At 41.9% G+C, this 16967-nt stretch overlaps 1 protein-coding gene across 1 annotated transcript in view; it reads left to right on the top strand.

The window, feature by feature from the left end:
• The window catches only part of LOC126174950 (UDP-glucosyltransferase 2-like), a 100560-nt gene that overhangs the window by 58701 nt on the left and 24892 nt on the right, over positions 1-16967 (top strand). Inside the window, exon 5 of the mRNA XM_049921409.1 lies at positions 1886-2108. Within this exon, the coding sequence (XP_049777366.1) occupies positions 1886-2108 (223 nt within the window). The remainder of the gene's footprint in view (positions 1-1885; positions 2109-16967) is intronic.

Raw genomic sequence — 16967 nt, 5'->3', positions numbered from 1 at the left:
GCGCTTAATATGTTAACGACCTAAGCATTATTTCAAGAAAGAAAGAAGAAATTAATTTTGGCATAGTACCAAGGCGAGATCAATCGGAATCAGGTACGAAACATAACTGCCTACGAACCAAAAGCAGTCATTCGAAATCGTTCAGTTCCTGCACTCTCCCTAGCTATACCGTACAGTACATTTACGAGGTTGTGCAAGATCATGGAGCTTAAGGTATTAACGACCTAAGCATTATTTAAAGGAAGAAAGGTAGTAAAACTGAATTGGCAGCGTACCAAGACAATATAATGAGAGAAATTAGGGAAATCAACAGTCGTTACCCTCGCGAACCATTCGCTATTGCAACAGGAAAGTGCACGACAAAACCTTAATTAGCGATTCTCAGAAAACGTGTGGAATTTACTTCTAAGTCTACAAGTTTACTCGGAAGTTAGCACTTAAGTGCTCTGCAGAGCGCTCGTAGAAATATCTTGAGACTACTTCCCTACCGTTCGTCTCTCGATAATAGCGTTTGAAAAATGAACACTTAAATGTATCAGTATGAGTTCTGTTTTCTCTTATTTTATTACTATGTACGCTGCCATCAACAAAATATTTTCGCCTTCAGAAGAGACGTTTGGTGATTTAAAATTCGTGAAAAGAATTCGTTGTAACGAAAAACGTTTTCCGTTTAATGATATTCATCCCAACCCGCTTATCATATCCGTGGCAATCTGTCCCCTATTTCGCGTCAATACTAAACGATCTGCCATTCTTTGGACTTTTTCGATGTCCTCCGTCAGTAGTATCTGGCAAGTGTTTCATAGCTCACAGCAATGCTCTAGCAGTGGAGGGACAAGCATAATGTAGGCAGTCTCTTTAGTAGGCTTGTTCCGTCTTCTAATTGTTACGCCAATAAAATGCAATGTTTAGGTCATCTTCGCCGCAACGTGTTATATCTGATGTTTCAAGTTTGAGTTGTTTGAAACAGTCATATCTCAGCATTTAGTCAAATCGACAGCCTTTAAATCTATGGACTTTATCGGTTAATCGAAATTTAACGGATTCCTTTTAGTGCTCATGTCCGAGGCACCATACTTTTTATTGTTTATAGGCAACTACCACTTTTCGCTCGATGAAGATATCGTGTCTAAGTCATTTTGTAATTGGTTCTGATCTCCTGACGACTTACTAGACTGTAAATGACAGCACCATATGCAAAAATCCTAAGAGGACTGCTCAGATTGTCTCCTAAATCGATTCTATAGATTAGGAACAGCAGAGGGCCTGAAATAATTCTATGGGGAGCGACAGATCAGTTCTCTTTTACTCGATGACTTTCCGTCAGTTACCACAGGAAATCACGAATTCATTCGCACAGTTCAGACGGTGCTCCATAGACAAGCAGTATGACTGGAAGTCTTTTGTAAGGAACGATGTCAATGTATAAATGTGGTTTCAGCGGTTGAGGCACACTTCAGATGCTACCAAACATCCCTACTACCAGAATTCAAGTTATCATCGAATCTAGTGTCAGGGTCGTATAGTGCATTAATGATGGAGATTGATTACCTGGTGCTGAATGAAGTGTTTCAGTTGTCTTTTCTTACTACGCTATTTACGCTTGTGAAATAATGAATAGCTGGAAAAAAGTGAGTGGAGTGTCTCATTTGCTTTCTTTAAGGTGAGGTTGTATTCTGATAAGCCTTGGATCATAATGTTAAAAGATATTCACAACTGTGACTTCGATTTAATTTTACTACACTACTACTCGGAAAGTGCCGTCCAGCGTCTTCTGACATTTCACCTATTGTAACATGACAACAGAAGACAAATAAAAGTATTCTATGAGAATATGACGGTCGGAGGTAAACAGTCTTCCCTACTGAAATTATTTGTCTGACAGGACATACAGCGCTTTCTTGACGGAGCGAAGCAGGGCGCCATCTACTTCAGCCTTGGCTCAAACGTGAAGAGCAGCAGCCTCCCCGGCGACACACTCCGAGCCCTGCTGGAAGCTTTCTCACAGCTGCCGCACAGGGTGCTCTGGAAGTTTGAGGACGACTCGCTGCCGGGAAAGCCCGCCAACGTCATGGTCGCCAAGTGGCTGCCTCAGCAGGATGTGTTGGGTAAGTCCCCCAGTAAGCCGATGATTTGTTTGTCTCCAAGAAGAAGTAAACTGTTTAGTGTAGCAATTATCTTCCATCGCGGTAATGATTTCAGGGTACTGTTACTGCACTAGTAGGAGTAACAACGCTAGTTTCATTCACCTATGGATAACTTTTGCAATGATATTGGACCTGTAATGGTATTGGAGTTTAAGAACTAAAACATAATTCACACATATAAGTATTTACTTGCCTCCAGGTCTTGCTTGTCAAGGATATGATACGTAATAGGAACGATTACGACGCTTGCCTGAAGTAATTTAGAGAAATCGCGGAAAACCGAGACCATGATGGCCAATTGGGGTTTAGAATCTCCACCCTCAATACACACACTGTCGGCTGACACCAGAACCGCGACCATGATGTTTGGCTACCATTTTCTGTTATGCAACTTCCCATACGCTTGCCTGAAAAATTGAGCCCGAGTCCCCCTTCCCCCCCCCCCCCCAACCACCTCCCGTGATGTATTAGATATTGAGATCAGAAAAAGGATAAAATTTTAATAGTATCCATTGCGAATATTTGCTGTAAGACATTTCACAAAGAAGAAACTACGTATTCGTGTGAAAGTGTGTTTCGAAACGATAGAAATATTTTATTATTATTAACTAATGTTACATTATTTTATCAAACTTCTTTGTTATCTAAGCATTTTCTCACTGTATAAAACTTACTGCTTAAATGGTCTATTTAAAACTCTTTTGAAATAACTTTGTTTCAGTAGTCTCTTTTTATACACTTAACAAAATTTTTTCAGTTTTTTCCTTGGTGAAAATGATGTTTTGAGTTATTGGTTATTCTTTTTTGATTAATTTATGTACAGTCTAGGTGTTTTTTCAAGGTCATGAGAGAGCAGGCTGCACAATAATAATCAAGGATATTTTTGAAATGTGTAACTGATTGGTAAATGCATTCACATTGTGCAACTAAAATGTCCCAAGTTTTGAACGGATATATGCAGTAAAAGTGGTTACTGTTTTTTGTTAATGTTATGACCCTTTATCAATATAATGTAGGTCACCTTTGTATTTTGAGTGTTTATTCCCCAGGAAAGAGTTTCGTAGCTAAGAACGAAACATACATACGCATAGTATGGAACAAGAGATTAAGAATAAAACTTTGTTGTTATAATACTGTAGTCTTCTAACAGAAAAAAGTTATCTTCAGGAAACCGCTAGTCTTTATTTTTGCACACTTCTTGCTATCTTGATTACATCAAGGATGATGATACACATCTCTGTCCATCTTTGGAAATACAATCTTTACTACAGCGTGGTGAGATGATTTATTTAAACAGAACAGTCTCTTACTTCCACACTCAGACGCTGTCTAACACAGAACTACAATCACAAGGCGTGGGTTCCCAGCCAATGTTTCCTAAATATTCTCAACAGTAGGGCTGTCATGCAACAGATTTACCGGATGACAGTCAATTATGAAATGTCTTCCCGCTTTTTCTTTAAGCATAGTGCACCAAAAATTTTTTTCACTGTTAATATATGTGTTGTTCACTTGGTCAGTATCAAATGGCTCTGAGCACTATGGGACTTAACATCTGTGGTCATCAGTCCCCTACAACTTAGAACTACTTAAACCTAACTAACCTAAGAAGATCACACACATCCATGCCCGAGGCAGGATTCGAACCTGCGACCGTAGCGGTCACGCGGTTCCAGACTGAAGCGCCTAGAACCGCACGGCCACAATGGCCGGCTTGGTCAGTATCAATTTAATCACTAATGAGTATTAATGAGGGTCCTTATTTAATCCAAGACACTAACAGATACTCTCCACAGTAATACAGCAATTAATAGAGGAATTAAAAATTGCATCACAGATTAGCTTATTATTATTATTATTATTATTATTACAAAATTATTACATACTATTATACGATTATTAAAATTATTACATATTATTAATACTGTTATTATTATTATTATTGTTATTATTATTATTATTACATAATTAATATATTACATAAATTATTAATTTAAAAATAAAAACTAACATATTCTGATGGCGCAGGAGTAACATGATGAAGCTATTATCGTGCTCTGAGCGTTCCGGAGAGAAAGAGAAGTGACAGACGCTCCGAGAGAGATGTTCCGTTTTACGAAGTAGTATGGTTCTGAAATTACGAGAGCGGACGTTCAAAGAAGAGAAGGGCAACATAGTCTTTCTTCCCACACATGTCTCTCGAAATGACCACGACGAGAAAGTCATAGAAATTAGATCTCGTACAGAGGTTTATAGACAGTTGTTGCTTCCGCGTTATCATCCACGAATGGAACAAGGATGGGAGAAGGTGAAAGCGGCACGAAAGGTATCCTCTGGCATACACAATAACGTGGCTTATGTAGTATAGATGTGGATATTGATTAATGAGAAAATGACAAAATCACATCGCTCCCCGAAATGATTTCTAAGGAAACCAGAGTAGCACGATAACGGCCCAAGCGAAAGTATCGTAGGCCGTATAACAAGAAGAGTTATGAGACCGTCAGTATATGTTCACTCATCTACAAGTGGATGAAAGACAGCTGCTGTGCTGAAGAGACAGCGGTTGTACCACCATGGAGAATGGAAAAGGTCAGAGACCACACAACTCTTAACGGTGTCGGATCTTGTTGTGGCCGGCGAGTGAGAGTGGAGCACAAAATGGGAAGAAGTGCAATATTATCGAAAGCGTTCACGGTCATGTAATGGGCTTCCGACTCACAGGGCACTCTTCCGGAGACTGTGTGTTTTTGACGAATGCATGCTTTCACGGCGATTTCCGTTAATAAGACATTCTCGGCTTTCAAGCCACGTCAAGTGATTTACTGCCCACGAGCTTTCGGCAGAGATCTCCTCTACCGTTGTCAAGTGGATGACCGTCGTGTGGTTGTCAATGCCGTGCTTATATAGCCGCACCGTCGCTCGTGACGTCACTGCTGCTCGGTCCCGCACCATATATGGTAATGTTTTGGTCGTGCGATCGCCGCGCCCGCTTCAACTCCCTAAACAGCGGATCCCACGCTGTACTCAGCTGCCGTCCACCGTCTCTATTGGAGGTGTTGTCAGAAATTCTAATCTCTATGGCCTCGTTTATCAAGCTACCCCAGAAGCCAGTAGTCCGTTTAGTAATAGATGTCTCGTCGAATGCAATTCGGTGACCGTTTTCCAGAGCATGTTATGCTACAGCTGACTTTTCGGGATAGCACAGACGGTAACACCTTTCATGTTCTATGCGGCGCTGTTCAATAGTGCGAACAGTCTGGCGCGGCATCGAACTGCCCACATCCACACGGTATCTTGTAAATTCCTGGTGTTCTGAAGCCTACATCGTCTTTCACAGATTTCATTAGTTGCCGGATTTTTGTTGGTGGCCTGAGGATTGTATATATTTTATGCCACTTCAGGAGTTCCCTGTTGTCGAACCACAAAACGGTAAGAATGCAACCTGCTTGGTGTCTTCTTCAGAGGTCTTCTTCCTTTGAGGTTTGGGTGACACTGCTTGTGAGATCTGTTTGTTGTTGTAACCGTTTCCCTTAAAAACTTTGCGTAAGTGGCCCAATTCTTTCGGCAAGTTTTCAACGTCTGAGACGGTTTCAGCTCGATGTACTAAGGTCCTCAGAACTGACCGTTTCTGTGCTGGGCGATGGAAGCTGGTGGCGTGGAGATACCGATCCGTGTGGGTGGGCTTGCGGTAAAGGCTATGACCTAGAGGCCCATCGGGTTTACGGCGGACAAGTACGTTCAAGAACAACAGGGAACCCTCCTTCTCTACTTCCATTGTGAAGTTGATGTGGTCGTGGGTGCTGTTGAGGTACTCCAGGAACTCTTCTAACTTTTCTTGTCCATGTGGCCAAATGACGAAGGTATCGTCGACGTAGCGATAAAAACAGCTCGGCTTTGCAGGAACCGTGTCCAAGGCGATGTCTTAGAGATGCTCCATAAAGAGTTTAGCTACTGCTGAAGCTAATGGACTTCCCATCGCCACGCCGTCAGTTTGGTTACAATATTCTCCATCATGTAAGAAATATGATGACGTCAGAGTGTGCTTAAATAAATCCACGATAGTGTCGTCAAAGAGCTGGGACACCAAGTCAGTAGAGTCTGTGATGGGGACGCACGTGAATAAGAAAACCACATCGAAGCTAACCATAATATCCCCTTCAGCAAGTCGCAGAACTTTAATCCGATTGATGAAGTCCTCTGTATTCTTTATATGGTGTCCACAGTGTCCAACGTGCGTAGAGAGGAGGCTGGCCAGATGTTTAGCAGTCTATAGGTCGGCGATCCGATGGTACTCGCTATCGGCCTCAACGATGTGTCCTTCTTATGCATCTTCGGCAGACCATAGAACGTGGGCGGTCTTGGTGCCTTGGGGAGGAGTTGCTCTCCGTAATGATCATCTCACCGTCGTCCTACCCGCTGACAAGGGCAATGCTACTGTCTTAATGGACCGAGCCGACTATGACGCAAAAATCAGACGGATGTTGGAGGAAGACACATACCAAAACTTACCTCGGGAACCAACATCCAGAATAGTGAGGAAGACTTCAAAGTTTCTCAAACGGACATCGCTGGAGGAGAATACTACTAAGAACCTCCTCTGGTATAGCGTGATAAACGAGGCCATAGAGATTGGAATCTCTAACAACACCTCCAATAGAGGCTGTGGAATGCAGCTGAGTACAGCGTGGAATGCGGTGTTGCGGGCCCGGCGGTCGCTCGGCCAAAACATTACCATATATGATGCGGGACCGTGCACCAGTGACGTCACGAGCAACGTCACGAGCTACGGTGCGGCTATACAAGCACGTCAGTGACAACCACACGACAGTCATCCACTTGACATTGGCAGAGGAGATCCCTGCCGAAAGCTCGTGGGCAGTAAGTCACTTGACGCGGCTTGAAACTCGAGAATGTTTTACTAGCGTGTTTTGGCTCTGGATGTTTCACGTTAAATTGTGTTTAGCACTATAAATACCACGATTCGTGGAATACCTCTGCTAAAAACCTCTTTCTTCGTGATTAACAACATACTGTAATACTTCGTCACCGGATGCTTTTGATGAGACAGCTGGTGTGAGAGGCTATCTCAAAAGCCAGACGGCGATGGCGTGACTGAAGTGCTTGCCACTTTTGAGATGAGTAGCCCCGTATAAAGTCTGGTGGACGGCAAAAGGGATGCCGCCAACTCACAAGCAATTGGAGGGACCTGAACAAACTGCAGGCGTTCCAGTTACAAACAAATAGGTTTGTTGTTGTAGGACTGATTTTTAGACAAGTATCGAATGCAGGCAAACACTTAAAACAATGCGCTTGGTAGATTGCAGTCAGCGATGGGAACTGGTACAATGAGAACACTTGCGAACACTTCACGATAGGAAACTTTCATCTTGCACGAAGACTGACAGGTATAATTAAGTAGCGACGGTGGGCTTGTAAATTGGACCCTGTAACACGTCCGTATTTTATGTTCCCGCTCGATCGGGATCAGAATAGCAGCCAAAATAAATTATTAGTTAATGTGACCGCGTACCTAATGGGGCTGGCAATCGGAACAGACTGCTACGGAGTTGTTACATTCCATTTTGTCCTTCTCAAATGCTGTAATAATGAAATGTCTGGTGACAAGAAGAACGCCAACACAGCTTCACTCATCAAGACGTATATTCGTCTCAAAAACACAAAAAGAAGGAGACAGCCACCACCTTCGTCATACACTTTTAATAACGGCTAATCTCAGCACAGCTTTCTTCGTTATTCACATTCGTCACACGCTGATACAATCACTGCAATCCAACACTGCAATCCAACACTGCAAATCCAAAATAATGCCGGCGCGGTAGACGCGAAATCAAAATAACGGTACAGAAATATCACTGATCACTCTCGTAATTATACTTTATCACTTTCCCGTATTATTCTAACACAAAGGGGTTAAACCGCGGCGATGGCCACTCCCTTTGTCGGTAAACCTCGCATTACAACAACTGGCCACACGGGAACTACTGACTCAACTCTACACTCGTTCTCGCCACACGACACTATCGATAGTTTGCCCTGTCGACCTGTGCCGAGTGCAAACTTATAGTAAGGGCCTACGGACCCCTTACATCACCGCCCTCGAAAACTTCTTTGGAGCCTCCAGCGTAAAAGAATCGGCAAGGGAATTTGACATTACTACATCTGACCAAAACACATAGTGTAAATAATTAATGAAATTACAATTCACCAAGTAATCCCTCGACTCCGGTAGTGGGCTGCCTCCACAATAATATTTTGCAAAAGGTTATTACACCTCATAAACATGGCATTGTCCAAATTACGATTTCTTTACATCAAACAGCAATAGTCCTCTATAGTCCAATATTGAATGAAACACACAACATACAATCAAAAATTATTACTTGAACACATGACATATGAACTATTATACTACCAATTAGTTGTTACAGGTTTTATACCCATTCTCAGGGAATCGTCGATATGAAATATGCAATTCTAATTATAATACATCAGAAAACACAATGTAAATAAACATTCTTCTTTTTCACATGTCCGTTTAACAACTAAATGTTCTAAACATGTCCTACTCAACTACATTTCAGACATTTGCCCTAATCGAGTTCCCCTTCCTCACCTGGGTTATCTCTGTTCTCGTGTGAGTAGTACCTTTTTATGTTTTCTACATGTTCTTTACCATGCACTCTCTTTGTCCGTGCATATTCCAACTCCACAGTGTTAGGATGACCAATTTTTATAATCCTGTATGGTCCCTTGTAAACGTGGTTGAATTTATGTATTTCAGAGTATATTTTCTTTGATTTTGCATGAACCTTTACTAGTACCAAGTCTCCCACTCGGTAAGTTATCGGTTTCACTAGCTTGTCGTGTCTTTCCTGTCTTTTCCTAGCTTTCTCCTTCATACTTAATTCCACTAGCTCCAATTTCTTTCCCAGGTCAATGAACCTCCTGGTGGGTAGACTAGCAACTCACGAAAAATACTGTCGGGTTCTTGATTGAGCAATACTTCACATGGTGCAAACCCTGTAGAATCATGTGGGAGGTGATTCCTGACCCGCTCAAATTCTTCCAGATATTCTTTCCATGAACCATGCTTCCTATGACAGTATGTTCGGCATAAACGGTTCAATTCCTTCATTGTTCGTTCTGCTGGGTTAGAAGCTGGCCTATACCTAGAAATGGCAATTTGCTCTATTCGGTGCTCATTTAGCATCTCTGTCCACTCCTTTGATCTAAATTGTGACCCATTATCACTCAAAATTCGCTTAGGAATACACACCTTTTGAAAATAGTCTTTCTCAAAATGGTTAATGATGGCTCTACTTGTGGCTTTCTTCAACGGGTAGAATTTTATGTACTTGGAAACCAGTTCTTCCACTACTATGATTTGTGTGTAATTCCCTCGTGAGGCAGGAAGTGGCCCAAAGAGATCCACTGCAACTATGTCTTTAATTTCTGTTGGTACAATTGGATGCATATATCCTTTGTGCTGTACTGTAGTCGTTTTAGATTTTTGACAGGTGTCACATGTACTCAGTATCTTACGTATAAGCCTTCCCATGTTGTTGAACGCACAATCTAACTTCAACTTTTCCAGACACTTCTTCGGTCCATAATGCGCATTACTATAGTGCGTATACCAAATTAACTTTTCTACCACATGCTCAGGCACACAGAGTTTCCAGTTCTCCTCACTTTCCTTGTTTCTTTTATAAAGTATCCCATTATGAATATAATAAAATGTGCGAATTCTTTCCTCTCATGCACACCTGTATTTGTTTTAATTGTCTTTAATTTCTCATCCTCGTTCTGTTCCCTGCGCACATTCTTTAGGAACTTCCTTATGAATTCTTCATACTGTACTCCCTTCATCAGGTTAATTCTAACTCCTTCTCCTTCTGGCCTGTCCACCAACATTCCTCTCGAGTCAGCTGGTAATCTTGACAAAGCATCAGGTATTATATGTGTTGCTCCTGGTTCATAAATTATCTCGAAGTCATAGTCCTGTAATGCCACGGCCCATCGCGTTAATCTGCTATGCCTCAACTTGCTTGTGGTCAGAAATGTAAGGGCCTTATGGTCAGTCACTACTTTCACATACCTCCCGGCCAAATAATACCGGAAACGCTTAAACCCCCACACAACTGCCAATGCCTCCCTTTCAGTAATTGAATATTTCCTCTCCCAAGCATTTAAACTTCTGCTACCGAACGCCATTGTTCTTACACTCTCACCATTTCCGCTCCTCTCTATTTGGTACAAATGTATTCCTAGTCCATAGTCAGAGCTGTCTGCTCCTAAATAAAAATCCTTGGAAAAATCCGGGTGGTATAATATATCTGCACTATATAGTGCTTCCTTGATATTCTCAAACTCGGTTTGGCACTCTGCACTCCAATGCCACGGCATCCTTGCCTTGGTCAATTCCCTCATACTCTGGGCATTAAGTACAGATCCTTTGACAAATTTTCTATAAAACTCACAAACCCCAAAGAATGCTCGCAACTGTTTCTTACTATGGGGGGTCGGAAAATTTTTAATAGCCTCCATTTTACTAGGATCAGGATGGATACCCTCCTCGGATATTATATGGCCCAGGAATTTTATCTTTGATTTGCCAAATTCCGACTTGTCCAGGTTTACAGTTACCCCTGCGGTTTCAAAAGCTGCCAAGATTGCATCCAATCTATTCAAATGTTCTTCCCATGATTCACTTGCTATCAAGAGGTCATCCACGTAGACGGTGACCTTTTTAAGTAACTTCTCGCCCAGTATCTTATCCATCGCTCTTATGAATTCAGACACTGACACATTAAACCCAAATGGCAACACTCTAAATTGATAGCACCTTCCTCCATAAGTAAATGCTGTATACTGGTGGGACTCTGTGGCCAATGGTATTTGCCAGTAACCAGCAGTTAAGTCGATACTAATAAGCACCTTTGCTCCTTGGAATTTTTGAATCAGTTCTTCTATAGTCTCAGGTTTGTCCCGCTCCGGCTCGAAGATTTTGTTCACTGTTCGAGCATCCAAAACTATCCTCACCTTTCCATCCTTCTTATCAACAACAAATAGGGGATTGTTATATTGACTGTTGGCCCTTTCTATAACACCAAGGTCCATCATCCTCTGTATCTCTTCATCTACTGCTCTTCGTTTCGCCTGGGGAATGGAATAGTGTTTTATATTGAACGGTTTATGGTTCTTTATCTTTAGTTTACACTCCACCCCTTTCATGATACCTGGCCGTTGAGAAAATACCTTACAACGTCTGTATAATACTGTGGCTAATTTCCTCCTAGTCCCCTCATCTAGGTGTGTCATCTCCTCCAACTTTTTACTGATCTTATCCTCTTTATGTCTATCCTCTCGTACTAATCCCTCAAGGTATATCAACACTTCTTCTTCTAGTTCCTCTTCCCCATATCCCATGGTGGGTTCCTCTTCATGACACAAATTTATCCTTCTGAATTCCTCCTCTTCTTCGATTGCACTCCCCTCAGCAAACTTTAATCTCTTCTCGTCTCCCTTTCTTCCTTTGACCTTGATAGTACCTTCATCAAAACTCACTACTGCATCAACTTCATTCAACCAATCTATCCCTAAAATAATTGATGTGTTCAATCCAGCCACCACCAAAAATGTTGCTTCGTATTCTTCTCCCTCTATCTCCAAAGTAATCAACACTTGTTCTTTAATGGGTTTACTCCTTGCACCCAATGCATTCACAATTCTCACTCCACTCACCGGGAAACTAGGCAAGCTAATATTTGCTTTTAGTACTTGTTCATATAACCTCTTGGATATTGCACGTGCTTCACTTCCTGTATTGACTAATGCCTCGATATTCAGTCCACATAGCTTGATCCCTATCATGGGTAGCATGGGTTCTTTGGGAATCCTACTTCTTTCCTCCAGTAGATCTCTCAGATCTCCACCATTGTCGTGTCTTAGTAGGTTTACTCTGGTCCTTGTAGCTCTCACTCCTGACCGGACCTCATCTGGAGTGTCATTCAGTTTTCCGGTCTCTCCACCTCTTCTATATGCACTGTGTCATTCATTCGCCTATCCCATCCTCTCTCATGATCTCTTGGTTCTTCACTCCTTCTCCAATCATTTCTCCATTGCCGTTCACCACCATGGTTCCTGTACCTATGGCCACCACCTCTTCCTCTATAATTAGACGAATTACCAAAATGATTCCTTGGGTCATTACTTCCCCCTCGGTTTTGATCATTAGCTTCATTGTGTTCCTGTGATCGAACAGATTCCAACTGTTCCACTATCTCCATCAAGGCCTCCCTATCTTTAATTAGGCTCCCGGATACAGTTTCTTGTATTCTCCTGCTCATTCTTCTTTTTATCGCTGATATCATTACGTCATCACTCAGGGGTTGTTCCAAAGTCTCGTTCAATCCCCACAAATGTTCAGCAAACTCTCTCAACGTTCCTCTCCATGTACTAAGTGACTTGCGGTGGAGTAGGTCCTCAATTGCTGCACACTGATGACTTTTGAACCAGTATTTCTTCAAGAATTCCTCTTCAAACTGATCATAACTAGTGGTCCCTTCCTTTTTCCTGACTCCCCAAGTGAAGCACTCACTTTCCATTCTATCTATTGCAAATTGAATCTTGTCTGAGCCTTTAAAATGTGCTGGGAAAACTCCTTTTAACCATTTCATAAATATCATTGTGTGCAACCCTCCTTTCGGTCTAAATTTCTGCCCTGTATTACTTTGGATGTACCGATTGTCACTGCTCATCAAGGTAACGACTTTACCTTCCCCAACGGTTAAAGTGGCATTGCTAATTCGTTTATCAATTTCTTCTGTCTTGCTCTCCAATTGTTGCACTCCCTGTTGTAATTGCCTGACCTCCATTGCAACCCTCTTGTTATCCTCTTCTTGTTGCATGGCTATAGCATTTCTCAGATTGACAGCCAGTTGGGTTTGCCTATCTCCTATCCCCTTAACCGCATCATTGCATTGTTTCTGCATCTGCGTCACCTCGGCGATTCGATGATTGCAATTTGTTTCTACTTCGTTGATTCTTTCTCCCAATTTGGCTTTCGTTTCTTCAATATCGTCTACTATCTTTTTTGTTAACTTTCCTTCCATCTTCTCCACGTCTCCCTGGACTTGGTCTATGCTCTTCTGTAGCTTCCTCTCTCTCTCGTCGATGTCCATCTTCAGTCGTTCTTGTAACTCCTGCATTTCCTTCTTCAGATTACATTCCATCTTCATTTGCGATGTTTTGATCTCTTGTAAACCCTTCTCTAATGATTCTTAGAATATTCTTCCCCCTTCTCTAGTTTCTTGTAAATCTTCCTTTAGTGATTCTCTTGTTTCTTTTAAACGCTTCTCTAATGATTCTCATAAATCTTCCTTTAGTAATGCGTTATTTTCTTGTAAACCTTTCTGTAATGATGCGTGGTACATTTCTCCCCTTTCTCTAGTTTCTTGTAAACCCTTCTCTAATGATTCTCGTAAATCTTCCTTTAGTGATGCCATAGTCTTCTTTATCAAGTCTACCAACATCGACCACTTATCTGCATCCTCTGAAACTGACTTATTTCTCGTCATTTGTCCCGGTGTCTTGGGATAACTAGTTGAATGTGCTAATGGGCTATCTAATGACACTCCATAATCACTGATTCCCGAATCATCTCTGTCTTCCTGTCCTATCCCTTTCCTTTCAACTACTGCCTCACAAACCTGCTTATCTTCAGTAGACATGTTTGGTTTATTTTTAATGCACAGGCAAGTAATATAAAATAACCTCTAGCAACCTAAAACACTCCTAATTACCATGAAACTAATCAAACAGTACCTGCAGTATTCTCAGTTAATCCCAAAATTGACACAACGTATGAATACCGAACATAACAACGCTCAACACCTAATAATTTCAAATATCAATTCTCACATACACAGTTCAAGTAAAACATTTTAACTAAGACAAATCACATCATTCATTAAATCTATAAATGTAAAATTCCCAAAAACAATGAGCATATATGTATAATTACCATTTAGACAACGCAGTATGCACCAATAGGTATGCTATATTTCAGAGTATGTTTCGCAAACTTTTCGGAAATTACTATAATTGGGCATTTTTCCTAATTTAAATATCAGTTAAAATTGTTTATTTACCACAAAGACTGCACACTACAATTTAATGTTATGACAACCAGTCATCTTCACTCACCAACTGACGTTACCACGAGTCGCGATGTTTTGACGTTTGAAGTGGGCGTGGTGCTGTACTGCCGCTGGAGCCACGTGAAGTCGTGCTGAGGATCTGTGGCGAGTCGTCGTGGTTCTCTGTCGGCTGCTCCATGGCGCTGCAGGCGGGCGTAGTTTGTAGTTCGGCTGCTAGATGCCGGGTCGGCGCTCGGTGTCTCGAGGTCGCGCTGCTCGCTGTGACGGGACGTCGTAGTTCTCAGCCGGCCGCTCCATGGCGCTGCAGGCAGGCGTAGTTTGTAGTTCGGCCGCTGGATGCCGGGTCGGCGCTCGGTGTCTCGAAGTCGCGCTGAAGTCCGTCGGTGTAGTGCGCCTGTGCTTGAACTACTCCTTGCACAGGTAGTTGGGATGACGTGTGAAATCACCTCGCGGATCGAAGCTCTTTGGCGCGGCTGCTGCACAGGTCTGTGTGACGTCACTCAATAATTGCGTCGCCACAATACATTGTCGTCCGCATAACAGTTTATGGGTCCACAAGAAGCTGTCCAATTTTCACTATTCAAAAGGCAATTTCAGTCATAAAATTACTACTAAACACTTCTGTAAAAAATTTCGTGACGAATTCTTGGCTCGTTTTGCTATTTTAATGTTCACACGTGTCTTTCTTTGGTGTTCACTTTTCACAGTTTTTCATGCGGATTTACGCGTTTGCACATTACAACACAGTTTATCGACACTGTTATTCTTATCTAATATGGCAAGGAAAAAGTTTAGTCACAATCGTAAGATGCTATTACTTCGTATTGTTCAAAATGCACTGTTTCTTGTCGCGATTTTAAAGTTTATGCTCTGTCTCGATCCAACATTGAAAAATATTTTCTCGCGTTAAACAAGGTAAAATAACCTATTGTTCTATACGATTCGTCCGAAAATTGCACTTGTCCTTTCACGGTAAGCCAAGGGTGTAACACGTCCGTATTTTATGTTCCCGCTCGATCGGGATCAGAATAGCAGCCCAAATAAATTATTAATTAATGTGACCGTGTACCTAATGGGGCTGGAAATCGGAATGGACTGCTACGGAGTTGTTACATTCCATTTTGTCCTTCTCAAATGCTGTAATAATGAAATGTCTGGTGACAAGAAGAACGCCAACACAGCTTCACTCATCAAGACGTATATTCGTCTCAAAAACACAAAAAGAAGGAGACAGCCACCGCCTTCGTCATACACTTTTAATAACGGCTAATCTCAGCACAGGTTTCTTCGTTATTCACATTCGTCACACGCTGATACAATCACTGCAATCCAACACTGCAAATCCAAAATAATGCCGGCGCGGTAGACGCGAAATCAAAATAACGGTACAGAAATATCACTGATCACGCTCGTAATTATACTTTATCACTTTCCCGTATTATTCTAATACAAAGGGGTTAAACCGCGGCGATGGCCACTCCCTTTGTCGGTAAACCTCGCATTACAACAACTGCTGGCTTCCGCCCAGCTAGGCCCGCCACACGGGAACTACTGACTCAACTCTACACTCGTTCTCGCCACACGACACTATCGAGTAAGACATCCAGCAAATAATTAAGGATGTAAGCATCAAGTGCTACTTTGAGAAGAAGGAATTCGTGCCGGGCTGCATCAAATCAATCAGGAAACTGATGAAACAAAAAAATAAAAATAAAAAAAGAAACTCATCCTTAAAACAGGAGGCATATAGAACGCTAGTGGGATCCATTCTTGAGCACTGTTCTTGTCTCTGAAATCCCTACGAGGTCGAATTAAAGGGCGACATCGAAGCAATTCAGAGGCGGGCTGCTAGATTTGTTAGCGGTGAGTTCAATCAGCACACAAGTGTTACAGAGCTGTTTTAGAAAATGCATGTTTACTTTGCTATATTGTATTTTACATATTTCTCCCGACCGGTTTCGGTTCTGAACCATTAACTAGGGAAAATTAAAAAAAAAAGACAATATGACTTTCAAATTTCATGTATTATGATACAAACAAATGCCATACCACAGGGTGTATTGTGATACACATCAACAATTGTCAATGAAAGCTGTTGATGGGCATCATAATATGCCTCATCCATAACCTGTCTCATAAACATTGCCGGAAGGTACGACTTTCAAGTAGGATGGTGCGCTACCCTCTATTGCTACGTGTGTGAGAGACTTCCTGCGCGCATCGTTTGGTGAGGATTGCGTGCTGAGGTGTCACTCCCATGTCCCCAGACATTAATCTGTGTGATTATTGATTGTGGGGTTACCTGAAGTCGGAAGTCTACCGCGAACGTCCGACCTCATTAGGGATGCTGAAAGACAACATCCAACGACAGTTTCTCAACGTACCTACTGATATGATGTAGAATGCTGTTCACAACACTGTCCCTCGACTATAGGTATTGTTGATGAATGACAGCTAACAGGTTGATGAAGAACATTGTTTTTGCTAAAAATCTGTTCTTATGTTAATTACTGCTTTTGTGTCATACGACGTGCCATCTTTTCATCATTTTCTACACTTGTTTTGTCTCAATAAAACCTCACGTCATTTCAAGCATATGTGCCAAGTTCTGCCTTTCTAGCTACACTATTGCTTA

The sequence above is a fragment of the Schistocerca cancellata genome, chromosome 3 (assembly GCF_023864275.1).
Source record: "Schistocerca cancellata isolate TAMUIC-IGC-003103 chromosome 3, iqSchCanc2.1, whole genome shotgun sequence".
NCBI lineage: Eukaryota > Metazoa > Arthropoda > Insecta > Orthoptera > Acrididae > Schistocerca > Schistocerca cancellata.
The sequence above is the reverse complement of the archived record's forward strand: the minus strand, read 5'-3'. Positions and strand labels throughout refer to the sequence as shown.